Source organism: Chionomys nivalis, chromosome 13, assembly GCF_950005125.1.
Source record: "Chionomys nivalis chromosome 13, mChiNiv1.1, whole genome shotgun sequence".
NCBI classification, from domain to species: Eukaryota; Metazoa; Chordata; class Mammalia; order Rodentia; family Cricetidae; genus Chionomys; species Chionomys nivalis.
In genome coordinates, this window is record NC_080098.1 from 17,407,305 (window position 1) to 17,434,471 (window position 27,167).

General features: G+C 39.0%; 1 protein-coding gene across 4 annotated transcripts in view; it reads left to right on the plus strand.

The window, feature by feature from the left end:
- The first annotated feature begins 6,960 nt into the window (after positions 1 to 6,960).
- Trdmt1 (tRNA aspartic acid methyltransferase 1) overlaps positions 6,961 to 27,167 on the plus strand; it is a 37,063-nt gene continuing 16,856 nt past the window's right edge. For all 4 annotated transcript variants that reach the window (XR_009058199.1, XM_057787659.1, XM_057787657.1 and 1 more), the window contains exons 1-6: positions 6,961 to 7,035; positions 18,943 to 19,052; positions 24,409 to 24,485; positions 26,160 to 26,231; positions 26,744 to 26,809; positions 27,080 to 27,149. Coding sequence is in view for 3 of the 4 variants with exons in the window: in XM_057787659.1 (XP_057643642.1) it covers positions 6,972 to 7,035; positions 18,943 to 19,052; positions 24,409 to 24,485; positions 26,160 to 26,231; positions 26,744 to 26,809; positions 27,080 to 27,149 (459 nt within the window). In the remaining variant the exon portion in view is untranslated. The remainder of the gene's footprint in view (positions 7,036 to 18,942; positions 19,053 to 24,408; positions 24,486 to 26,159; positions 26,232 to 26,743; positions 26,810 to 27,079; positions 27,150 to 27,167) is intronic.

The following is a 27,167-nucleotide window of genomic DNA, read 5'->3' on the forward strand; positions in this document are numbered from 1 at the left end:
CATGCATTTAGTTTCTGTGTGTCTATGTACATATGTGTGCATTTGTGTGCCTGTCTGTGCATGTGCTTGTGTATGTGTGTGTCTGTGTACATGTGTCTATGTGTACTTGTGCATCTGTGTGCATGTGTGCCTCATGTATACATTTATCTCTCTGTGTATATTTGTTTCTGTGTGTGCATCTGTGTGAGTGTTCATGTGTATGCATGTGTGTATTTCCATGTGTGCACCTGTTCTGTTTCACCATATCTCTCTACAATGATTCTGAATAAAAATTCTTTAGAAGAAGTGTTCTCTCTCTAAAAAGTAGTGTGAAAAACTAGTTGTATTTTTTTCACAATAATTGTTAAGATTCCATTTAGCTCAAACTTTCTGTGAGCCCATGGAAAAGGGTTTAAAGTCAGATCCCATTATTTTTTCTAAAACACAATCCTTAAAATTTGCACGAAACATTCTTCAACTAGGGATTTCAGAAATTTCAAAGAACAAAATCAGTATTATAACCTATAACTGAGGCAAGCGATCAGGCTCATGGCTTCTACATTTTCAGAGACTGTAAGTTTCCTTTGTAATCTACCTCTTTAAAGTGTATTGTTTTTCTCCTTGTGGGAAGCAGGAGATGGGAATGCTCACAGCTGTAAGTTGTAGAATATACTTTCAACAGGAAATTACTTACCCTTAAAGTCACCAGGAAGTTCATTTTCCATCTGGTCTTTTTCTCTTGAGAGTTTATCCTGTCCCAGACAGAACACATTTCCTTTCCTGTTTCTTTTCCTAGGTGACAATCTATCAACAAGGCAACTGGACACTGGAAATGAGATGAAATGTTTCGCTGAAAAAATTGCTTTTGAATACCTTCTTTCCCGTCATTTTTAAGATCCCTATTTTAAAACAATGCTCGGTTTCCTTTCTGGTTTGTGAAAACACCGACTAGATGTAACTTAGGAAAGGAGAGGGTCCAATGTGCTTACAGTTCTGGGTCACAGTCAACCATCGAAGAAATCAGGGGAGAAACTTAAGCAGAAGCTGGAAGTGGAAACTATGGGGGAAGACTTCTTGCTGGCTTTCTCTTAGGTCCATGCTTGTCTGGCGTTTTTATACAGCAGAGGGTCACCTCCCCAGAAAATGGAGCTGTCTACAGTGGACTGGGTCTTCCTACATCAACTAATAATCCAAACAATCTTCCACAGACCGGCCCACAGGCCAATCTTCTCTGGGCAATTCCTCAACTGAGACTCCTCAAGCGACTCTAGACTTTGTCTAGTTGATATTTAATTGTTCATTTGGCAGTCAGTATTCAACTATTAATTAATGGTTTGACTATGAAATGTCATTTAGTTTCACAGTTTCAGGAAAAGGGTGGCTGGAGTCGTTGTTTTGACCCTGTGGTGACGGAGAACATCATGGAAGTGGGGAACATGAAGCAACTGTTCACTTTATGGTGTCCAGGAAGCAGAGGAAAGATGATAGGAAGGGGCCAGGAACAAGATGTGCATGTCAAAGACCCATTTCCTCCCACTTGGTCGTCACAACCTAGTGGTCCATTTATCTATGAACAGTCCATTGACAAAGTTAATATCCTCATGTTCCCATCGCTTCTCAGTAGTACCAACACCAACAGGAAGCAAGCTTCCTACACACAACACTTGGGGCCATTTTTATCTCCAAACAATAACATTAGGCTAAATACTTTTAATCCTCATTTAATCTTTAAAACCATGTGTTCCATTATTGCTACATTTATTAATGTTCACTTGGTCTTGGAGTGGTTAAATGGCTTTCCTCAAACCACACTGAAAGGAAATGCAGGATTGTCAGCTGGGCGGTGGTGGCACACGCCTTTAATCCCAGCACTCTGGAGACAGAGGCAGGCGGATCTCTGTGAGGTCGAGGCCAGCCTGGTCTACAAGAGCTAGTTCCAGGACAGGAACCAAAAGCTATGGAGAAACCCTGTCTCAAAAATCAAAAAAAAAAAAAAAAAAAATTCAGGATTGTCATTCTCAACTATATTCTGGCTCTTGAGATTGCACTCATATCCACAACACAGTGCATTATAGAGTCATGTCTTCAAAGTCAGTACAGAGGCGTACTCTAAAGGTAGCTTCCGAACTTTTCTTCTGAATGTAATTTCCTCTCCCGAGGACATTTATTGTCAATTTATTCTAAATGATGACTTTTTCATTTCCTCTGCAACTGACAGGAACCATTCCTTTTCTGTGTAGACCAGAATGCTCCTTGCTCTTTTCTGAAGTTGGCACGGGCAGGGCATGGCTCTTGAGATGTGAGCCTGTATAGGAATCCAAGTCACCTTTCAGTTGCAAATAAAGAGTCACTTGAACAACGGAAGGTCAAAGATGATTGACAAAACTGTGTTAAGCATTTGGCAGACTTTGGTGAGTTTTAATAGATAATAATGATGCGCAGGAGAGAAAGAAGGATTCTAAGACATGCAGCGAACCCCCTTAATGATTGAGAATGTGCTATTATTTTAATATACTCCTTGGTATTATATTGTGTCTTTATTTATTTGTGTTTTTTTTTTCCCTCAAGACAGAGTTTATCTGTAGTTTTGGAGCCTGTTCTGGAACTAGTTCTTGTAGACCAGGCTGGCCTCAAACTCACAATTTGGGATGTATTTTACATATATACCTTTATTTTCTTGGTGCTCATGTACGTTGATTTAGAAGTAAATTTTCCGCTGCAAGCGAAAATTCACTAAAAATTCCAAGTTTTGGTATTTGTTTCTATTTTTAATTTTTTTCTTCTATCTACTAATCTTACACTCTTATTCAGTGACTCCCCATTGTGCTGCCACTATGCAAGCCTCCCTATTACCTCCCAAAGAACACAATCTGCACATCAACTGGACTCTAGAGGGCCGGCCATCTACGAAGAAGGCTTCCATGGAGAGCACTGTAAATTATTATTCTAAAGTCTCTGTTCTTTCCTGACATGTATGAATGTGCCCGTGTGCCCATGCACTGGTGCATGTGTGCGACAGTACATGACTGCAGGTCAGAGGATGACCTGCAGGGGTCTGTTCTTCCTTCTCCCATGTTGGCACTGGGTATTGAACTCAGATTGTCAAGCTTGGTGACAAAAGCCTTTACCACCCCCCCACCCCCACCCCTCAGCCATCTCTCTATCCCTAATTTCCATTTTCAAAGTAACTATCACATGTGGTTAACTTTAGAGAACTATTATGCTAAAGACATAGTTCATGTGATATGAAAGCTGGGCCAGAGGAAATGGAAAGGGTTTGGTTTTAGAAACAAGGAGAGCTACATTTCAGCAGTTAAGGAGCCCCTGCAATAGAAACGAACTGGACTTTCTATCCTAAGAATCTATTAGGAAGGTTCCACGAGATTTCTAGGCAAGGCAAAGAACACAGCAGACAATGTAAGCAGAGAAGAGAAGGGAGGTTTGGGGAGTGCCAAGAAAGAAGAAAAAGCTAAGGCCACATTGTGAAGATGCGTAAATGTCCTTGTCATCATTATGTCAACAGTCAGTGTGAAGTCTGGAAGCTGTTATTTTCATTAACTCCGCCATATTTGTATATACTGTCCTTCTCTAAAGAGTACGGTCTTTGGTCGTATTTACTTAGGTTTTCAGCTGAACCGATTCTTGATTAATTTAATATTAATTTGGTTGATGAATGTATATAAATATATGAGACTATATATTATCCTTTATATTTTATGTATGGATCTCTATTGGTGATACTAATATTATATAACTGACCTTAGAAAAACTTTTCGTTAATTATGTTAGAGTACATATAGTTTCTATTAGTTGAATTGGTTAAATTCTTTATTTTCTTAAGACATTTAAAAAGCCTTCTGTCTAGACATCTCAATTTGAACACGGGGCTAAATCAGAGCCTTCTTTTTCAGATACTAATTCACCCATGGTGTACTGGAACTGCAAAGCTCTTGGTAACCATCTCTTCCCTCTTCCTGTCCATCTTTCAGAAGAGGAAATCAGGTTATCTCAAAGTCACACAGCCAGTTACTGGCAATGCCAAGGCTAAATCCTAGTTATCTTTCTACCACATGATGCCCCCCCTTTTTTTATCTAAATAAGTGGCCAGTAAATGCAGAACACATAAAGGACAATGGATATTGGTTAATTAAAAACTTAATTTTATAGGCCACAACAAGATGTATCAACCAGTTCTAAAATTCAGATATGCTAGTATACATTTAGTAACAATATGACATGAGTTAGCTTGCAAAGTTTCTAATGAGTCAGATATATTTATTACAAATCATATTCTCACATTCCTCCTAATAAGACCTAAAGTTAACTGTGGTGACACTGAGAAGAAATAAAGTAGACATGCATGATAAGAATATGTTCTTTTCTTTAAATGGGTGCTTAGACTCAGTTCACAGTGGAGTCTCCGCAACTCAGCCTGGGACTGACTATATATTGAGGAACAGCCCTAACCCTTGGAGGCCTCTAAACATCAATGGCTATGTGATGCTAATAGCATATGCGAGTCATTATGAGAAATTAATTGATTCATTTTTAGAGCAGTAGTATTTGGATTTTTCCCATAGGTCCCTGAGTCAGGTTCTTAGTCCCCCTAGCAGTGTTGGCTATGGGTTACATCTTATGGAGTGGGTCTGCAGTCAAGTTAGATATTGACTGGTTGCGTTCACAAAATTTGTGCCATCATCGCAGAAACATAACTTGCAGGGAGGACAGCATTGTAGATCAAAGGTTTAGGACTGGGTTGGTGTTTATGCCTCTCTGTTGGTAGCATGCAGTATACCTTCCTGTGCCTAAGAAGTTAGCACACAGAGGTGGAGGCTCTATGTGAGCACCAGCTCAACTTCTCCACGTTCAATGATTTGTACAGGTGTTGTCTTCAGTAATGGGACCACGCTGTCAGTTTGTGAAAAGCAACTTATAGATTTGGCAACAGCCTGGGTTGTTTGGGAGCACTTGGGCCAAAATGACTCCTACTGACATTCTGCTATACTCATAGACCAGAGCCTTGCTCAGCTATCATCAGAGAAGCTTTCTCCTGTAGCAGAAAGGAATTAATACAGAGACCCACAGCCAGACATCAAGCAGACTAAGGGACCCTGGAATGTTGTGGTGGGGCGGTAGGGCTGCATTCCGCCACCAGGCTAGCTTTACCCGAAATAATTACACGAAAACTGTATTCTTTTAAATACTGCTTGGCCCATTAGTTCTGTATTGGCTAATTCTCACATCTTTGATTAACCCATTTCTAATAATCTGTGTAGCACCATGAGCTGGTGGCTTACCAGGGAGGATCTTAACCTGCGTTTGTGTCTGGCGGGAGAATCATGGCGACTGCCTGACTCGGCTTCTTTCTCCCAGCATTTTGTTCTGTCTACTCCGCCTACCTAATTTTCTTTCCTATCAAAGGCCAAGTAGTTTCTTTATTAATTAACCAATGAAAGCAACAGATAGAAAGATGACCCTCCTCCATCACTGGAACACTTAGCTGTAAATGAGATGTCTCTATCAAATTCTTCCCCCAAGGGATCAGACAACTCCATAGAAGAGGAGATGAAAACAATATAAGAGCCAGAGGAGATGGAGGACACCAGGAAGACAGGCCTTCTGAATCAACATGATTGACACACATTGAACTCACAGAGACTGAGGTAGCATACACAAGACCTGCACAGGTCTGTACCAGGTAGGGTTCTAGAGAAGTAGATACAAACTTCCATCTCTAACCTAGAACTAACTTCCAACTCATAACCACTTGCAAATGAAAATGTAGTTTCCCCCAAGGGAGTCTCACTGGGGAAATAACCTACTCTTAAGGGTAGGCTGCATGCTCAACAGTAACTGACCAACAAAAAATGAACTCAGTGGCATCTTTGTAGTTTCCTTGTCTCATAATGTTGTTTCAGGGTTCTTCCTTTAAAAAAAAAATTCGCCTTAATACTTTTTTAATGTATTTTTTCTTCTCTCTTTTTACCTATGGCAGGTCCTTTGCATATACATGATGGTTCCCAGGTTAGTGTTTTCATGAGTATGCAAATGAGTAGGTCTGTCTCTTGTGCCTTCTCTCAGGTGCCTTTCCTTCTTTTTGCTTTGCTCAATAACAATGTGTTAGTTTTGTTTTTATCTTATTTCATCCCCTAGAAGCCTATTTGTTTTCTAATGAGAGACAAGAAAGGGGTGGATCTGTATGGGAGGGGAGGTGTCAAGGAGCTAGGAGAAGTTAAGGGAAGGGAAACTGTAATCGGGATATATTATGCAAGGGGAAAAAAGAGATCTATTTTCAATAAAAGAAAAAAAACAGCCTATGTTGGGGTTTTTACCAAGGTAAAATAAAATCAACCCTATTATCATTCATAGAAAACATCCTCTCTATTGTCAATGCTTCCCCAGGGCTCTGCTCTAAATACTTGTAATTTTGGAGCTTTCTTTAGGGGAGAACCTGGTAAGATTTAACTCCGAAGTGAGAATCACACCCCTAGACAAAGTAACCAGGATTTAACTCCACACTCTAGCACAGGCACACCAGGGAGCCTGTGGGTACCTGCTCAAGAGTCCTCAAAGAAATACTTGATCAGGTCGGACTTGAAAAGAACAAAAGGAGCCGGCCGTTAAAAAACGACTCTAATCAGTAATTCACTTCAAAGTCGACGGCGTTTTCAGTTCTCTACTGAGGGGTTTCTTTCTCACTCAAGGTCACAGAAAACAACAAACAAGGAAGATAAGGCCCAACTCAGGAGGCGAAGAGGCTGCCTCGCACTTGGGAGGCCATATTAATAGTTGTCTGCCCTCCATCCCCTTCTGCACCCCTGCACAGGCCCCAGGCTCCACGCTGTCTTAGTCTCCAGCCTGAGTTAGCAACAGGAGGTTAGGGAACTGAAAAGCCGCGGAACCAGAAGCGAAGGGGGCGGAGCGGAAGGGGGGGTAAGAGAAGCGGAGGACCGGTAGGCCTAGTTTCCAGGCCGCGGTCGCGGTGGCGAGGCATGGAGCCTCTGCGTGTCTTGGAGCTGTATAGTGGCATTGGTGGCATGCACCACGCGCTGCGAGGTGAGAGCAGACAGAAAACTTCTCATTGATTCACTCCGGGCCGCAGGTTCCGGTTCTCGCGCCGCCGAGGGGCGGAGGGCGGGGCGGGACCTGGTGGCAGCCGACCTCGGTTGCCCTGGAAACCACTTCACCGCCGCCCGGCCCGCCCCTCAAGGCTGCGACTCCCCTGTTCTGGCCCCAAGCTTTGTAGCCTAAGCAGGCCGGGCGCCCCAGAGTACTGTCTGTGAGGCGGGATCCTTGGGTCTGGGAAGTCAAATGAACCTAATTTGGTTCAGACAAAGTTAAGGAAAGAGGAGACCCCTTTGCTCAGTGCCAAAGCCCAAATTGTAGGCTGACTGTCTCTGAGCCTGGAGGAAGGCACGAAAACAGGAGGGGATGGGTTGGAGCAAGGCGATAGCTACAATTCAAGATAGGAATTTACTAGAATTAGTGTGTAGGGGAAGCGAAAAGGGGAGGGAGCATGGTTAAGTCCGTGGAAAGAAACGTGCCTTCTGCAGGCCTACACAGATGCCAGGGAACGGGGATCAAATTTTTCAAAAGTGTGACTTTGGCTTTGCAGTTTTGAACCTGTTGCTTGGTTTTAAATGTGTGAAATAGGACTTCCAGAAAGAGACCTCGAAAATTAAAGACAGAGTAAGGTGCCTGACAAATCAGATTGCTGCCACTCTCGTTTTGAGACTGTTTAGTTAACTTCTTTGTCCATTTTTTGTGACATTGACTCAAAAACTCTTACTTTGTGAACTCCATTTCCAAGTACTGTATGCTAGGCACTTACGAAGTGAAAAAGCGTTGGATGTGTGTATGTCTGTTCTGCTAACACAAATACAAAACAGAAACTTCTCTGCTCCCTTTTTTAGTACCACGAGTAACAATAGGCTAAGAAGCATTCAGTTTCCAGTGGATTGAGTTTGTACATGTTTTTCAACAAATATTGGTTTTTAAATCTCAACTAGGCTAGAAATATTGCATGTTTCACTGCTTTTTTTTCTGGTCTTTACATTCATCACTTTAAAATTAAGCAAATTAGAGAAACTTGTTCTATCTGCTTTATTAATTTTTCAGGGGCATATAGTGTTAGCATTTTCCTCATGTCTTAAATTTTTTGGTTGTGAGTCTAGCCTTTAATGACTGAGCCATCTCTCCAGCCCATCTTGAAACTTTTTAATTAACATAATTTTAAAAGCCACTTAGTATTTTATTATAAGCTATACATAACTATTTAATTTTGAACTTGTAGATTTCTCCTATTTTTCCCCCAAACACAATGTGCTTCAAATAGATCCTTGAGTGTAAACCTTGATTCTTCTTCTTAAAATGTGCTTATGAATTTTGGAATAATTCATCCAACAATGAAGGTTAGAATCACAGTTGTTTCTTATCTGGACTATGAGCTGTTTTTTGCTTACCCGGCTGCCCTCTTGTCTAGACTCAGTGGGCTCCATGGGCTTTCTGTGTTCCTTCACTTTTCTAAGTCGCAGATTTTTCTGTGATACCTTCTCTCTGTCCCCATCTTAGATTAGTTAATATATGAGCTATTAAGAGATTCCTGCCCTGTTATCTAAAGTAGCTTTTCTACTTTCCCTCCATCTTTGGATTGAGGTTTGCTTATAAAAGAGGTCATGATCATATTAATACAAATAGGTTTTTTTGTGTGTTTATCTGTTTGAGGAACTTTGGTTTTAAATTGGTCTGTAATGAAGTACACTCTGGTGTTTGCTTGTATTTATGTAGCTAATAAAGATTGATAGCAGTGGCAGCAGGCTTTGAGTTTTATTACGACAGGACCTGAACTGAGTTTGTAATAAGCTAGCTTAGTGGTAGAGCCAGTACCCCAGCTTAGGTCTGTCTATCAGATCTTTTAATCATTCTCTGTTTCTATCATTGGTTCCATTTACTAACTTGCTTGAAGAAGAGCAGTGGTAAGAATATTGAATGTCCATTTGTCTACTTCTAGATAATGTTTGCAGTGGAACAATGGAATATTTTATTGTTGTAATTATGTTTCTATACACATATATCACACACTATAAAATGTATCACTTTGTGTCTCAGTGTACAGTTCAGCAACAGTAAATATGTTTACAAAGTCACACAACTGTAACCAATATCAGTTTTTATAACATTTTCAATATCCTAGACAGAAGGGGTGCGCCCTCTTAAAAATATCTCTGCACCCGCCCCTTCCTCAAGTTACTGAAGCCTCCGTTCTACTTCAGCTTTATGAACTGTCTATTCTAGGCACCTTAGAAGGAAAACCACCTAAATATCCTATGATGTCTGGCTTATGTTAACACTTCTTGCAGTGTTTACAAAGTTCAACTATCTTGTAATATGTGACAATGCCTCATTCCTTTTTATGGCTGAAAAATATATTGTATATATAACAAGCTTATTTATTATTAATAGATGCTTAAACTTTTCCAGCTTATTTGTTTTATTGTGGATAATCTCTCTGAATATTGGTATATAAGTATCTGTTTGGATTCCAGCTTTGAATTCTCTTGGGTACATAAGAATGGACAAACCCCAAACATTCTCTGCTTCAGTATCTTCTCCCATAAAATGAGAACACCATAAAACCTCTATATCAAAAGGGAGTTGTAAGAGTATAAATTACTTTTTAAGAAATATTTATAGGTCTGTCTGGGAGTTGGTTCAGGGAGCAAGGGCACTTGTTTCTCAAGCCACAGGACCCGAGTTTAAACCAAAGCATGGGTCGAAACTGGACTCTCTGAGCATGACGGACAATGAAGGCTGATGAGAAGCCAAGGACAAAGGCACTAGGTTTCGATCCTAATACATGAACTGGCTTTGTGGGTGCTTAGCCTGTTTAGACGCCCACCTTCCTGGACATAGATAGAAGACCTTCGTCTTCCCGCAGGGCAGAGAATTTGGACTGCTCTTCAGTATCGAGAGGGAGGGGGAATGGTGTGGGGGGAGGAGAAGAGGAGTGGGGATAGGGGGAGGGGAGTCGGGGGAGGGGGCAATATTTGGGAGGAGGGGAGGGAAATGGGAAACGGGGAGCAGGTGGAAATTTTAATTAAAAAAGAATAAAAATAATAAAAAAAAAGAAAAAAAAATAAACCAAAGCACCCATGTAAAAAGCTAGGCATCTATAGCATTCCAAGGGGAAAGCAGGTGGATTCTAAGAGCTCACTGGTCAGATGAAAATGACATCTGCTTCACTTAGAGACCTTGTCTTAAAGCATTAACATGGAAAACAATGAAGGGAGACACTCAGCATCCTGCTGTGATCTTTGTGTACATGGACACACACACACACAAGGTACTTACACAGTGCTTATGTAGCAAGTACTCAATACATATGGGGCAACTTATTGTTGCTCATGAATCATAAAGTTATAGAAAATTAATATATATTGTTTAAAAAATTATCTGTGGGATAAATTGATAAATATTTTAAATTGCCTGACTGTTGCAGGATGTTTGATCACACTGTGAGCTCTGAGATTGTTTTATTTATTGGGAAAACCTATTTCTAGTTATGGTGTGGCTCAGCCCTATCACAGATGTTTAATCAAAGAGCTTTCTGCTTGAATATTGTAAACAGGGTCAAATAAAGTCAATCATAAGTCAAGAGTCAGAGCAATTAACCATTCGACAGGAAGTGAACATAAAATTATTAAGAAAAAAATAGAGTTCGAAGGAGTCAGAAGGGAAGATAGAGAAACACAGGAAGTAGAAGGGAGGGACTATGAATTTGGGGATATTTGTTTGAGACTGGAGGAGACAGGGTGGACTTGTAGGACAAAACAGAGGAGGAAGGTCTGTCAGCTGGGTGATTTCTCTACCCTTCTGAGCTAGCAGGCTTTCACCCCAGCATCCGGCTCCCAAGTCTTTATTGATAAAAATCAAATAATTGTGAGTTTGTTAAAAACAACACCTGGCCTTCCAGTGCTGTCTCTTTCTTTGAGAGATAAAATAATGCCTCTATTTTGAAGTCAGATGAATAATGGTTGATTTCATAATGCTTGTGTGAAAATTAAGAAGTTTTTTTTTTTAAAGCATTTCTGAGTGTGAATGCCTTCTCTGTGAGATGGACATGCATTGTGAGAATTGAGAAAAATATGTAGGAAGTGTAAAGGTACTCAGTAAATGTTTTTTCTTTTTTTCTCAGTTAACTGTTTTCACTAATAATAATTGTGCTAACTATATAACATTTTGTATTATAGAATTTGACATGCTGAGTTACTATTGATGAAAGTTGAATGCTTCTAAAAAGAATTAACTATTAAACAAATTGAACTCAATAACAAATTGAAACAGAATTTTCAGAGGCTAGTTTTGGGAGATATTTATGAGTGATACAATAGTTGTTTATATATTAAATATGTTACACACACACACAAAGACATACATGGTATGTGTGTGACTGTGTGTGGCTGCTAGAAGAGGCCATTGGAAGTTGTTAGATTTCCTGGTGCTGGAGTTGCCGGTGGTTGTGAGCACAAAACATAGGTGCTAGGAACTGAACTGAGGTCCTCTGGAAGAGAAGTAAGTGCTCTTAATCACTGAGCCATCTCTCCAGACCCTGTAATTATATTTTATGTCAGTTTTGATAGTTAACTAGAGGTGAAATACTGTTTTGTCCTCTCCTGTAGTTTTTATTGTTATCGATTATTGAGAAGACATCAGCAAAGAGCATCGCAAATATCTTACAGCAGCAGGGCGTTGACCAAATGGCTCTGTTCTCACAAAGCAAATTTACAGAGGACGCATTCAAAATCTTCGTTGTTGAAGGCTGTAATCAGCTGGATCCCATGCATTTGTGTTGCTTGTTCTCTAGTTACATAGCTTATTTCCTTTGAATTCTGGATGTGACTTTTAATTGATTCCTGTCTATAAAGAACTGTAAAGAACTTTAACTTTTATTTTTTTCATTGAGTCAGTGGAATCAAGTCATGCATTGAGTTACTGTTGTTTATATGTGAGTTCATAGCCTGAAAAGGTGTGTTTTGAGGAGTATCTTTTGTAGTTTATCTTGGATATTTTCCTTTTATTTCTCAGGCTCATAACAAAAAGACCATTGAGTTCTTTTATTCTGATATCAATATCAGAAAAGTTGATTTGTTTGTTTACTTTGTACTGATTGTAAAACTAGTTTTCTGGTGTCATGGTGGGGCATGCCTCTTATCCCAACTTTCAGAGTATGAGTCAGGGGGATCAATAGTTTAAGGATAGCGTGGGCTCCATGGTGAGAGCATAGCTCTAAAATCAATTTAGACTTAATAAAACAAACAAACCAAGAAGTAGTGCATCCTCACTGTCTTAAAAAATTGAATAGCGCAAAGAAGCAAAGATCCTATCTCCTGCAAATTTCATCATGAAGATAACCACTGATAACATCTGCTGTTTTCCCTGTTGTGATCTGAACAAACCGCCACATGGACTTCAACACTCAGGTCCTGACTCAACAGGATATTCTGTAATTAGCTTCGGCAGTGAAGGGTGCTTTTACTTTGTATCAGTAGATGTGGATTGTGTTCCCATACATGCATGCAGTTTACATGTATATCTTTTCATACTTGCTCACAGTTTTTTTTAGTACAAGTTTCCAGATAAGTAGGCCTAAAACCAGAAAAATGTGTGGACTGTAGAACTGAAAATATTACATCTTTCCTTTAAAAATAGCAGAGATACCATTTCCAAATCGCCTTCTCTGTGTTTGTTGTATTTAGTGTCTATATAGAGAAATCGGGTATTGAGTTGCTCTGAATAAAGTTCCTGAAGTTCCTCCTCCCATACTTGAAGAATCCTTCCTCCTTAACTCAGTTTAGGACACCTGGGAAATGTTGATTAAACAATGTATTTTTGTTTGCAGGTATGTAGTCAGCTGACTAATCAGGTTGTTATGTTGATAGTGTCCTGCCTTTTAAGCTGACATTTAAAATGCATTTCTTCGTAGGAGCAAAGATGCGTCCGTGTGCATTCACTTGAGTGGCTACTAGAAATGTTTTCTGCAAATGACAAAACTTACCCCAAACTAGTTGGCATAAAAGTTTTAAACATACTCATTTAAAGGCTGCCTCTAAATTTGAAGTAGAACTTGAAGTAGTGACCCAAATCATGTCATTAGGAATTGATTTCTTTATTTATACATCTCAGTTTTACTCCATGTGGATTGGGTGCATGCACAGCCATCCTTGATTTTTCTGAGAGCTGGGGATTCGAATTCAAGTCCTCATGGTGTCAGAGCAAGCACTCACACCCAGTGAACCATCCCATGAGCTCCCCAGCCCTGGCCATGCAGTTTACAGTATAGTTGTTAGGAAAGCACATAGACAACAACAGGGCAGGGATTTTCCTCTTGCACCAATTTTCTGTTTCTCACGGTGAATTTGGCACTGAGGTCTGGGTCCAGAATGGCAGGTCATGAAAGATAACCTGAAGCTCCACCCTCTTTTCCTGAACACTCATTGAGTATTGGGCACAGAAAGTTTCATTAAAAGTTTTTTGTTTGGACTATCTTCCTGAAAATTAGACAAAGCATGTCATATTCTGGGGGAAAAGGATTGCTTAATCCTCCCTGTTGTCTCCTGTCAAGCCATGGGTTAATAGCAAGGCCAAGAAAAGTTTTGCTTTTCTCAGTGCTGTTCTGACATCAATTTTCATCAGTTTTTACTGAATATCTGTAGTGGAGGTTAAAGCCTTCTAGTTACTATTGCAAAAGCTTTCTGCTTATGCTGTTCTAAAAATCTCTTTAAAATACTTCTGATATTTCTCTCTGAATAGTTACTACTTAAATTTTCTTGTTGGCCTAATTTCCTAGGTTTAATAATGATAAAAATTAAACTGTCATCAACACTATATGGTCTGTAACTTTTCAGATGAGTGCTAAGTGGCCAGTGGGGTTTTTATTACTTACTGGATATCTCCTGTTGCTGGAGGTTTTATTGACTCTATTTCATTTATTTTTAATAGGAGCTCTTTATGGGAGCTGTTATATATATATATATATATATATATATATATATATATATATATATATATATATCCATTTCATTAATGAGGAAATTGAAGTTCAGAGAGGATAAGTACATTTTCCAATACTGTAGCTTGTGAGAATTTCCACATGGATTTCTCTTCACTGTTTCCCCACTGTGGAGTGCTGACTCTTTGCCAGGACTTCTGAGCCTGGTGATTATAAACTCAGTATGGATGCCACCAGCCAAACACAGCTGTTTGCATTTAAATTAAGATGAAGTTCGAGAGAAATTTAGTTCCTTAGTCGTGTTGGTCTCGGGCTAAATGCTTCATACCTACCCAAGTGTGTATCATATCAGACCGTGCAAATGTGGAACGTCTGTATTGTCGCTCATCATAGAGTCCGTTTGGATGGAGGAGCTATTTTAGAGTTTTACATTAACTTTTCATCCTTGCTACCTATATTTAGAAACAAAATTTTTAGGGGCACCGCCTGCCTGGGAAGTCAAGACTCCTTAATCCTAAGGGTGATAAGTCTGAGGCCTCAGGGTAGTGTCGGTGCTTTGTCGCATTCTGTGGCCTTGACAAAAGTGAGTCTTGTGTGACCTTTCTCTGTTGATCTTTTGAGGAAAGCTCCAGGGCAGCATGAGGAGACAGGAAGGGGCTCTAGTGGCTGCCTCCTCACAGGAGCACAACTTTAATTGGGCTTCCCCAAACACTTCCTGGAAAAGAATTTTTGTGCCTCAATTTCCTTTCTCAAGTTTCCCTCAAAATTCGTTCCCTGCTTTTTGAACTGTGTTCTTTTTTCTGATGTGACATCTTTGCTTTTTGTGCCTGTAAGCCCCCTCACGTGTTTCTTTTTATACAGTAACTTGCCATCCCTCTCTCCCATGCTGCTTCTTCAGATCTTCTGTCATTCTATATTTTGTTGGAAAATAATATTTCAGTTCTCAGATACAGTGTCAAGGGTATAATCAGATCTCAGCCCACATATCTTATCATATTCCTGCGGGGCCTTCGGCTGTACCAAGTGGGGGAACTTAGTCTTCATTTTATGCCTTGAAATAATTTCTTAGAAGTGTCTAAACAAGCAAACAGCTTTTAAGAAAATCCAGGAAATATATTTGCTAATAGCAATAAAAACATTTGAAAATGATTTCATTTATTTATTTATTCATATTTGTTTGTATTTATTTGTATATTTGGGGATACATGTGCCATGTGTTTGTTTGTGTGGGGCATCCATCCTCTCCCTGGTGTGGTCCCTGGTCCATGTTGTCAAACTCAGCTTGCAGAGATGCCTTTCCCTGTCCCAATTGCCCCAGTTAGCAAATATTTTAAATTAAAAGCCTTTACAGGTCCACTTCTACCTCGTGCTTTATTCCTTTAAGCTGTCACTCTGAATGGAAAAATAAACCTTCCATATCCTCATCTGATCCACGATCTCACAACTAGAGGTCAGTGTTAACATGCTACCTGATTAAATGTCTCAGGTGTGAGTCTGAGGCCAGTTACATATTTACCCAACTTTTATTAGGGCCAGATCAGAAAGTAGATGAAAAAGAAGACAAAAGTTCCTAAGAACTTTTATTTCAGCATGAACTGCTCAATTCTACACTTGATATTTCTCCCACGTAGTAACTATGTGTGAACAGTGTATCAGGCCAGAGAGAGAATGAATTTGCACCTTTTATGACCAGCTAAGTTCTTCCTTACAGCTTTTCCAGAAAAAGAAGGAAAACTATGCCGGGCGATGGTGGCGCACGCCTTTAATCCCAGCACTTGGGAGGCAGAGGCAAGCGGATCTCTGTGAGTTCGAGACCAGCCTGGTCTACAAGAGCTAGTTCCAGGACAGGCTCCAAAGCCACAGAGAAACCCTGTCTCGAAAAACCAAAAAAAAAAAAAAGAAGGAAAACTATTGCTATTCAAAGTAAACTTCAGTTCTCAGAAATGGAAACATGATGCCCTTGTCATTTCCATGTAGATCTCACCTTACAACGTTGACAACAGTGTGTGTTGTGTTTCTCTAACTAGAATGTCTCACCTTCTTAAAAAACTGTGCTTCCTATTCGTAAATACGAAACCCAGATTAGTGACTGAAATGTCTTGGATTAAACCCATGCACAGCATTGGAGCAAAGACCAGAATGCACATCCCCTTCTACTCCCCAAACCCTGCTGGGTTCCCGTCCCAGTTCTTGCTCCTTTAAGAATAACTCTTGGATCCCAAGTGAGAGAGCTCAAAGGGGCACAGTTCTAGAGCATTCTTTTCACCTCGACACTTTCAAACCTTCTATCCTGTGTATTTAAGCTATTTTATTAGAGAATATTGAGATGGCTTTCTTTGGAGTCCAGTTTTAGATGTTGCCATAAAAGATCAACTTGCTTTTTCCATTGTTATATATGAGTTTAATTTCTCCTTAGAAGCATACCTAAACATTTGTTTTAAATACCTAAACATAACCTAAACAATATTTCAAAAATCAAGTTGAAGTTAGCATCAGAAATGTGTTAGTAAGAGTGAGCATCCTAATAAAAACAGTAAACTGTGAAATGCTCCAGAATCAAAGACTGCTTAATAATCATCTTGATGCCACAAGTGGAAAATTCTACTCAATCTCATAATTGATCGAAGTAAAAGAAATGCCCAGAAACTAAACATTTTATATACAATTGGAGCCAGAGATGGTTCAGTAGTGGCTCACTGAGTAAAGGTTTATACAACATAATAAACAAACAAATAAATAATGATTTTTTTAAATTAAAATGACCTTCAAGCTGTGTGTACAAGGTTTATAGGAAGCAAATGAGTTTTATAATTGGGTCCTACCCTCATGCTGTCTTGCTATGTATATGCAAATATTCCAAAATCTGAAACATGCTCGGGTTTCAGATACCCTTCTTATGTGTGCTTGTGTCTTTCTATCTTCAGGAGGCTCTAGTTTTATAACAGTTTAAACACTGCTCCGTCCACGAGAACACTGCATTTGCTCATTGACTTTCATAGTCCGTTCTTTTCTGAGAATTACTTTTCAGTTCATCAGGTTTTGGATCTCCACATGAAACACTCATTTGGCAGTAGCTTTTTGTCAGGTTTTATGTCCTCCAGACATATAATACAAGAGCATAAAATTACTTATTGACTATGGTATGGATTCAGCACATGATTAGATTTTCAGTCGACCTAAAAGAGATGAAAGTCATGCCAGCCACCTCCAGGCAATCCTGCCTGCTTCTGTGGGGAACTGCAAGCAGGCTGCACCATGGAGATTGCAATTTATCTTTTTTAGCAAAGTTGAATTCTGAGTTCTCATAGTGATTAGTGACTTATATTAGTAAGTTTCATGATTTTTAAAATTAATTTGTATAACTTTTGGCTTAGAAACCTTTTTGTTTTAGGTTTTGAAGTCTTTCATGCTTTTAAACAAAGATATGATTTATAACCTCAAATATATCCTAAGTCAAGAAACTAGTTATTAAATTTAAAGTCAGCCAGAGGCAGCTACCTGTGGTATTAAGTAATCTAGTGCCCATGTGTAAGGCACGGAGGACTGTCCTTTTCCACAGACAGGAAGTACCCGACAGAATATTCACGTGGAGACATCTAAGTCCTTGTTTTCTCCTGAGCCTCTCTTTTCTAGGATTCAGTGTAAGGCTGCAGTGACCTGAGCATGGGAGTCTTTCTCTGCCTTTTGTCCTGTGATCTGTGCAGCTGCTTGCTTTCTGAGTTCTAACTCCCTAGACCCTGGAAATGTCTGCACCAAGTGAAGCTGCTTGGTCATCAACAAATGGCTAATAAAGAAAGCTGTTTGGATCTACTGGTAATCTTGTTGTGCTAACCAATGATTTTCTCAAGTTTCAGATGCTTTTTATATTTAAAATTCCCCATGTTTTCTCCTGATTTTGGATATGGTCTATAAAACAGCCATACTTATAGAGTTCAAACTTTTAATTACACCGAAAATATGTTCAGATTCTTTGGATTTGAAGCTGTGTTGAGAATGTGTTTCCTTAGCAGCAAGGTATGCCTTAATCTGAGCCTCTCTTCCTGTCCAGTCTCTTAAGCTCTGTTAAAAATGTGTGGTTTTGCCGGGCGGTGGTGGCGCACGCCTTTAATCCCAGCACTGGGGAGGCAGAGGCAGGCGGATCTCTGTGAGTTCAAGGCCAGCCTGGACTACAAGAGCTAGTTCCAAGGACAGGAACCAAAAAGCTACCGAGAAACCCTGTCTCGAAAATCAAAAAAAAAAAAAAAAAAAAAAAAGTGTGGTTGTTAGGCTCTGAACTTTTTTCAATTGAACACTAATGAACTGAACTCATTTAAAAATGAAACTCTAAGCATGGTGATTCTGTTGTGTGTAAGTTATATCTCAGTGAAGCTGTTATTACAAAATAAATTTATATTAAAGGCATTTTTAGTGGTATTGTGAATCAGCTTTTTCTTAATACAGGAAAGTGAGAACACAGGGTCATTTGCTTATATAAAGTTCTTAATAATGGGACTTCCAGAGTGTATTTTATGTTCCTGTTTTTTATTTAACTTAGAAAACTGTGTTTGGCATAAACATGTGGCTTAATGAGAAAAGAAAGCTATCTTCTAAGACAACTAAGAAAGTTGAAGTTAAGCTAGACGGTGGTGTTTGCACGCCTTTAATCTGAGCACTTGGGAGGCAGAGGAAGGTGGATCTCTATGAGTTTGAGGCCAGCCTGCTCTACAGAGCAAATTCCAGGATAGGCTCCAAAAGAAAAGGAAAAGAAAGCAAAAGAAAGTTGAAGTCTTACTCTCAGCGCTCAGCATGCTGCCAGAGAGAAAACTGAACGTCGTGCTGAAAGACTCCACTTCCTGCCTGTTCCTCTTGCCTGGTTCTTTGCTATGGGCTGAGATCAGGATGGGGGAGAAAGTCGGTGCACTGCTGGATTCTTTATGATGGGCTGATATTGAAGGTATTCCTTTTTATCATTACAGAAAGCTGTATCCCTGCACACGTGGTGGCTGCTATTGATGTGAATACTGTTGCTAATGAAGTATACAAGCATAATTTTCCTCACACACAATTACTGGCAAAGACTATTGAAGTGAGTATATATTATTATTTTAATAATATAATAGCAGTGAAAATTCATATTACTAACAATTTCTAAATACTGGTTTCTGGTGGCTTAATTGGAAAATAAGTTGTACAAATAAAATTTTAGGAGAAGAATGAATGTTTTAAATTCTATCAAAAGAAAGAGTAAATTATTTAAAACACTCAAAGAGTGAGGTCACTATTTGCTGTCTGAAAGAAAAGATTGACATGAATACGATTAGCTTCAATAGTGGAGATAGCAAACTGTAGTGGTCACATTCAGTTCCTAGCTGTGTAATACAGCACGTGGAACAGTAAGGAAGGGTTCCTTGGCTATTACTTTTTGAATGCTCACTAGCAACCTTGTCAGAGTTAATATATGTCACCAGTCATGGGCTCTGTTTTGAAACGAATACGAGCAGTAGATGACCAACACAAAATGAACTCAATAGTATTTTTGGAGATTTTGTCTTATAATGCTTTGGTTGGGCATTTTTTTTTTCTTTTCTTTTTTTTTTTTTGTGTGTGTGCTTGTCTTTTGCTTATCTCTTATGGTTCCCATTTTTTGTTTATATGGGTTTGTGTGTATTTCTTATGCTTTTTCTTTCTTTTTTCTCTGCATGTTTGTTCTATTTTACTCTGTTTTTTCTTTTAAAAAACTTTTACTATTGGCCTGCTTGTTTTCTAAAGAGAAAGAAGGTATGTAATTGAATGGGTAGGGAGGTGGGGAGGTTCTGGGAGGAAATAAGGAAGGGAAATCATAATCAGAATAAGTGTATGAAAAAAATGTTTTTCAATAAAAATAAATAAGAACACCTCGTTTTGTTCCTATTATTTGTCAGTGTGTTTGTAAAAGAGAGACATTGTGTATTCAATGGCACATGCATGCGTTTGTGTGTGTGTGTGTGTGTGTGTGTGTGTGTGGTGTGTGTGTGTAGGTCAAGGGACAGCTTGGAGGTATTGATTCTCTATTTTCACCATGTGGTTTCTGAGGATTGAAGTCAGGCTCGGGGGCGAGTAAGTTTCTTTACCCATGCTCTTCCTGTGGAAGACTAGCAACAGCGAGTGTCTGCTGATATGTGAGTGTTCTCACTGAGACACTGATGGATCTAATGTAAGATTTATTAAAGCACTTTGGGAAACTTGTTATCTCATGACTTTGCAGATAATTGTCATCCAGCCCAGTAATTCCATTCTGAGCTGTTTATCCACAGGACAGCAGAAGGAAACCCAACAGAGCCCAATATTTCTTACTGTGAAAATGAGGCCTTAACTTCTTATTGTAGAAATTTTACATGCAAAATTCTCATGAAGCTGTCAATTATGCAAGTAATGGCATCCATGTGAAGTGTGCAGTTTGTATTACTTAGTTACATTTGTTTTCTGTATTAAACTTATTTTTTCAGAATGGGTATAACAAATATTTTCTCTAATTCAATAGCCTGCCTTTTTATTTCTTTAGCTGTTTCCATCAAAGAGCAGAAGTTATAGGAATTTTTTTTTTCTGCACAGAGCTTTTTTCAGTATATTCGGTGAAACCTTTTTATTCTCCAAATTTTTCTGTTTTTTTTTTTTTCCTTAGAGTTGTAGGTTTGGGTTTTACATTTGTATCTATGATCCATTCACACTTACTTTTTGCATGCAGTATGCAGAATGGGCTATTTTTTTTCACCGTGAGAGAATGTAAAGTCGATCATTTGCTGAAGGGTAGTCTTTTAGTCAGTTCCCATGTTATAAGGAACAGGTCACCTATTTATGGGTGCATCTTTGGGCCCTTTTCTCAGTAGGATGAATATATCAACTCTTACTTCAATAACACAAGGCTTTGATAGTGGTAGTTTTTAGTTCATACTGAATTCAGGCAATGTAAGTCCTGTGGGATTTTTGCCATACATACCTACATAGGCTCTCTGCTTGGTATAAGTGACTCTTGATCTTATGTAAAATCTGGAATTTATGTCTTCTTAGTAACTGTTCTTTCCCTGGTAGATGTCCTTTGCTCTATCTTACGGTGTCGTGACTGCTGTCTGCACAGACGGATCCCAGAGGTTCAGTGGGACAGCTGTGCAGATTATGTGTGCTTCCTTCCTCCTGCCACACAGTTAGTCACCCTGACCTCTTCCTGTCTCTCCTCCACTGTTTAGGTTACTTGGTTCTGCTTGGGAGTTGCCTCCCTTCACTGCTGTCTAGAAATAATTACTTAGCAGAAAGCTGTGGCAATCGTGAGATCCTACTTTAGTTTTTCAGTCTCTTCCCTGCAATGATAGCCCACTCTAACAGAAGTCTACTATGTGCAAACTCAGTAGCACTTATATTTAACACAGCTTTTTTGGGGCTTCTGAGGTTGTTTTGGCTTCGTAAAAATGAAGGTAAAGTTGTTAGAAGTTAAACTCTTATGGAATTTCATTGTAGTTGTTCACTGCCAGGATCTTTCAACCTTTCTATCTCCTCTTCTAAGATGATCTCCAACCCTTGGGAGTGCACACATGCACACATGTGCAGGGGGGGGGCAAAGGTCTCACTTAAGGCTGAGCACACCATAGTCTTTTATTTGTCACTTTAGCAGGGCAGGAGTAGCAAGCAGGCCCTCACCCAAGGCCCACCATCTGTTTAGATATCGATTCTTGGCCCTGACTACAGTGCGAGGTATGATAATAACTAATAAGGTGCCCATCATAAGCTTCATGGCCAACCAGAATCAGTTTAGCCTTCTCATCATGAAAGTAGCAGTGTAAACACGTTCAGAATAAGAATACCCAAAATATGTAATTCTGAATTGAATGTACAGACTTAGGTAAATCTAGGTTTCATAATTTCTGTGAGATAGCAAATGATTATTACAAAATCAAATTTAATATAAATATTTTAAAGTCGATGTAACCAAACATAATCTAAATCAACAAATTCTTAATATACTACTGATTGAATATTTTACTTTCAATAATTTAATAACCTGTCTGTTCTACTCTTTAAGAGGAATGATGAGAAACTGTGTATTTGGACCTATTAAGATCTCTAGATATATACTAATAGAAGCTTAAGGAATTCAAACTTTAATTATATTTCCTTGCTAGTTTTAATAGATATGGTAAATCTATAAAATAGATATGCACAGTCTATAATATTATTAGAAACAAGAAAAGGGGCTGGGGGAAGCAATTCTAGCTCACTCAAAGGAGAAGTCAGTTCATTAATCTGTGTGTTTGTGAGGGAAAAAAAAAGACTATCTTTTTGTTTTATAGTGCAGGAAAGAAATAGGAATTTTTATATATATTTGTATGGAATATAGTTTATATGTACTCACATATGTACGCTAAGAAATGGTTACATTGAGCAAATGGCATATTCTTCCCCCTACATTCTTACTTTGTGTGAGCCTGCTGGGCAGGGGCAAAGCACATCGCCATAACATATAATAGATGCCAAACTCACTGCAGTGGCTTGGTGCTCTTCCACCACTGTTTTTCAACCAGTTTACTCTTTGCCTCTATGGGTTTGACTTTTACAGTTAACATATGCAGGTGAGGTCATAAAGTATCAGCCAGAATCTAACTTAACTGAAAACCCTGATTTACCTTGTGTCTCCTTGGATCAGCACAAGGTGGGGGCTGTCTCCCTGCTTAAGATATGAGGACAGGGAGAGTGGGAGGCCAAGAATTGGAAGAGTGCCTGGTACAGAGAGAGAGGGGCGGGGGAGGAAATTCTTGTGGTCTCCTCCTCCTCTAGCAGACACTAGCAGGTGACTTCTGACGGCATTGTCAAATGGAGAGAGGAAGTCATTTAGGATGGCGAACGCTGTGGAGCAGGGATGGTAACTAGAATGCAAGAGCGCGATTGTCCATGGCAGCAAGACCGTGACAGCAGCGCCCTTGAGAGACTGCGATACGGTCTTGGCTGTGTACCAGGCCTGTCTTGAGGAAGGCAACTTTTTTCCACATAGCCTGCCAGAAAAGTCTTCGTTATCATCCATGGTCGGGCTGAGATATAACACAGGTTCATAACAAGCAGCAGAATTCCTTAATCAAAAAGCTGTAGATGAAACCAAAGTACTTAGCTAGCAAGTGAGAAATTACTAATGACTAGTGTGTAAATGTCATGAGCAGACACCTCATTGGGCTTGCTCATTGTATACAACAATGCCTGCCAGGTAAATGCTACTCAGAAATAGTAGTGGATTTATAAAAATTGCTAAATGAGCTAACATACTGTACATATAAAGTGAGCAGAGAAATGCCATGAAAATGCTGATAAAGGATGAAAGGGTTTAAAGCTGACAGTAGATAAATGATTGAATGGTAATTGATGCATAAAATACTCTCACAGGGCAGGACAGGATAAGGAATGAGTTTTCACTGTTTATCAGTTCTACGCTACAAGATAGGAAAACCATTGTCTTACCAGTACAGACTCCATAGTTACAAAGGAAACATAAACAGGTTTATCAAAACTTATCTGAAGGATGCTCACAGTGGACCCAAAGTGAGCTTTCTCCTAGAAATGCACCAGTGTCAAAAGTAAGGATTCTCTTGATAGGAATGAATGAGATCCTTCTGGAAAAGAGGAAAACTGTGTCTGAGAGTATTCATAAAATTTGGTATTTTTTACTGAACATTTTAATCTCTTGTAATAAAACTAAAAATTATGAGCACTTCTCAAGACTCATATGTTATTTCCTGGCTTTATACATGTCACTTTTAATTCAGTGGCTACAGCTGACATGTTCTCGATTTCACTCACCCTTCATAGAATTCAGAGCATAAACTTTCCTACTTTATCGAAATACTTAACGCTTGTTAGAGATTTGTTATAATAACTAGGGAGGTTGTGATACTAGGCTATTCTTTTTGTATTTCTGGCCAAGAATGCTTAATGAGAATTGGCAATGGAAACACTGACATGTATTTCTCATTGTTGTAAATATATGTGTGTTTTTATATGCATGTGTAAACGGAACCGATTAGGGGTCATTTTAATCAATCATGTCCTGTTACCATTACTCTGCTAAATTGACACAGTACTAAGCTGACCGTTCTGGCTATTCATTACATCACACTTGTGAAACAGAGAAGCACATTGATAGATGGGTGCTTAAAGATTCCCCAGACCTTTGCCAAATATGGTTACTTACAAAATAAAGTTCTACTTGGTCAAGTCCAGAAACAGCAGTGTTACACCTGAGACCTCCTAAAGGGACAGGTGTTATGGAGGAAGCCACTGTTTTCCTGACAAGATTGCTTTGGGAAATCGGTGTAAAGCGTGGTGTTAGGCAACCCTGCGATGTCGGATTCCTTAGTTCTAATTGTTTAGTACTTCCTCTCTTAATTCTGTGCCTGTTTTCTTTCTTCCAAATGTTCATTCCTTAGGGTATTTCACTGGAAGAGTTTGACAAGCTATCTTTCAATATGATTTTAATGAGCCCTCCATGTCAGCCATTCACAAGGTATGTATGATAAATATTTTCTATTAAGGAAGAGTTGATGTGGGTTGAGGATATAGCTCAGTGGCAAATACTTGCCTAACATGCATGAGGCCCTGTGTTCAAATCATGACACACACACATACATCCCTCACCACCAATAAGAAAAGAAAGGGGAGAGACAGAAGAAGGAAAGAAGGGAAGCAGGAAGAGCTTAAGACCATAGCTGCACATGCACAGCTTTAAAGTACTTTGTAAATGTATCCTTTCCTGCACTCATATTATAATCCAGCATCAAGCATTGGAATTGACAGTTACAGTCAGAAGAGCAAAATAATTTGTTCAGTAGTATATGTTTAATACTGTGTTATAGGTATATCTAAGGTACATTTATTTTTGTATCAAATTACCTTAATTCCTATAAAATGTTGAGCATTCAGAGCCAATTCTTATCAGTGAAACTGAATTTTCCTCAGAAATATTTAATTTGTAAATTACTTATGTAAAAAATTGAAAGCCAGTTTAGCATATATTTGCAAATTGTGTATTTCTCAAAATTAATGATAATTCAGATTTTTCATAGCCACATTATAATTTCTAATTTCAGATTTATTTAGTAATTTCTAACAATGTGTTTCAAGGAATTGTCTTAAAACAAATTTATTTTTTCTAATAAGATATATTGTTTTTAAGTAGCCACATTAATAGAGTCTTAATGTTACTATTATTTTGTGAGAAACTGAGGCATAGAATGTTTAACTTTTCCATGACTATACAGTTAGACAAAGGTCAGAACCATTATTTCTTAATTATTGATATATTTTGTATTAATATGGCTGGCTGAAGTGCTATATATAATAAATATTTTGATTTAGATGAATAATCTTGTGCTGTAACATCTTTGAACTTGAGGAAGCTTGTCTCCCTGAGGGTTCTTGTGCCCGGATGCCATGTAGTGTGTCTGATGCTGTACTTCCTGATCTTTGGAGTTTATTTAAGCACGTGGGGCGTGTGGCCTAGTGTGCACAGAGCAGAAGTCAGCCCGAGGACGTGTACTGCTGCAGTGGCCCAGGGTCTTCCCTCTTGCCGTCTTCTCTGTAGGTTAGCCTAACTCCAGCTGCTGCTGCAGCCGCGATTCCATAGTTGATATCTGAGCTCTGGGTGGAAAGGGAAAGAATATGGAACTGGAGATTTCTGAGGAATCTGTTTAAGACCAGTTTAATCTCAGCCGCGCTGACAGATTGATAGAGATGTCTCGTAACGTAGGACCATGAGGCTACTAAGCACCAAAGTGAAAACCCTGACCCTTTGGTCCTCTTTTCCAGACCCCATCCTAGTGTTCCTTTCTATTTGAACCTTGGCCATACTGTGAACTTTGTCCGCTGTGTTTCCTAGCCCAGCGCTGCCTGATTCCACGTGCTGACCCTAGGTTGTCTAGACCCTGAGATCAAGGGTCTGTTTACACCCGACAAGATTATCTCAGTGTCCCTTCTTGTCAAGTCCACTTAAATGGTGGTTATCACCAGTGTCATCTACTGGGATCACCACCTACCCAGCCAACTTGTTTTCCTTTCTTTTCTGTTTTGTTCCTTATGGTAAAGATCAACTTATTTGAATTCTCTTAACTGACTAAGTCTTTTTGGTATTATTATGTAAAATTTTTGATAAACTTCTTTTGTGTTTTCTTTGCTTTCTTAGAATTGGCCTACAAGGGGATATGACTGATCCAAGGACAAATAGCTTCTTGTACATTCTAGATATTCTCCCAAGGTAATTTAGATTTTTGCAAATTTACCTTCAATTTAAAGCTGTGACTATGGAAATATGTAATGCTTGTCATTCTGTATAGATTAGCAGTTGCCACATGTCCCCTTCTTCTGTCACAGTTAATAAAACGACAGCAAATGTTGCAGAATTGCATGCTTGCCTCCACAGTGAGTGACAGAGCTGTCAGGAGCCACCTAAACTTGGTTGCTGCTGCTCATTCATTCTAGTCATGCAGATGTTGCCAGTGCTGGTGAACGCTGCCATCGGGGCTGAATGGCAGCCCTGGGAGCCATGCAGAAGCCCGTGAAAGCCAAATTATGAGCTATGCTTCAATGGAAGCTAACTATTCAGGTGTGAACTTTTTCAAGTCTTGGGAAAAATGAATAAAATAGGATTTAAAATTCATTTTTTTTTAAATCTAAAAGTTACTTAAGCCTCCATTTCTTACAACTTGTGATTTTCTTTTTATTTCTTTGTAATGAAATAATTGTATTTCTATTTGTTTTGGCTTGTAGATTACAAAAATTACCCAAGTATATTCTTCTAGAAAATGTTAAAGGTTTTGAAGTATCATCTACAAGGTAAAGCATATATTTGTCTTGCACATGTCTTAGACTTGGGGGAGAAGAGAGAGGAAGAACTGTGGTCAGGGTATAATATATGAAGGAAGATTAAAAATATTTGCTGTATTGAAAAATAAAAACAAAATGCAACTTCTCAGGTAATGACTTGGGAGAATTGCCTCCAAATGGCTTTAGTAGAGTTGGGTTTTTCCTGCTGATGAAGTGTTGTGTGTGTTTTTATATAAGGATGCCATGTCTAAGCAAGGGCTGGATCTTTTCTCTTTGCAGAGAGCTGCTGATAAAAACGATGGAAGCCTGTGGTTTTCAGCATCAGGAGTTTCTGTTATCTCCGTCCTCTGTAGGTATCACAACTGCA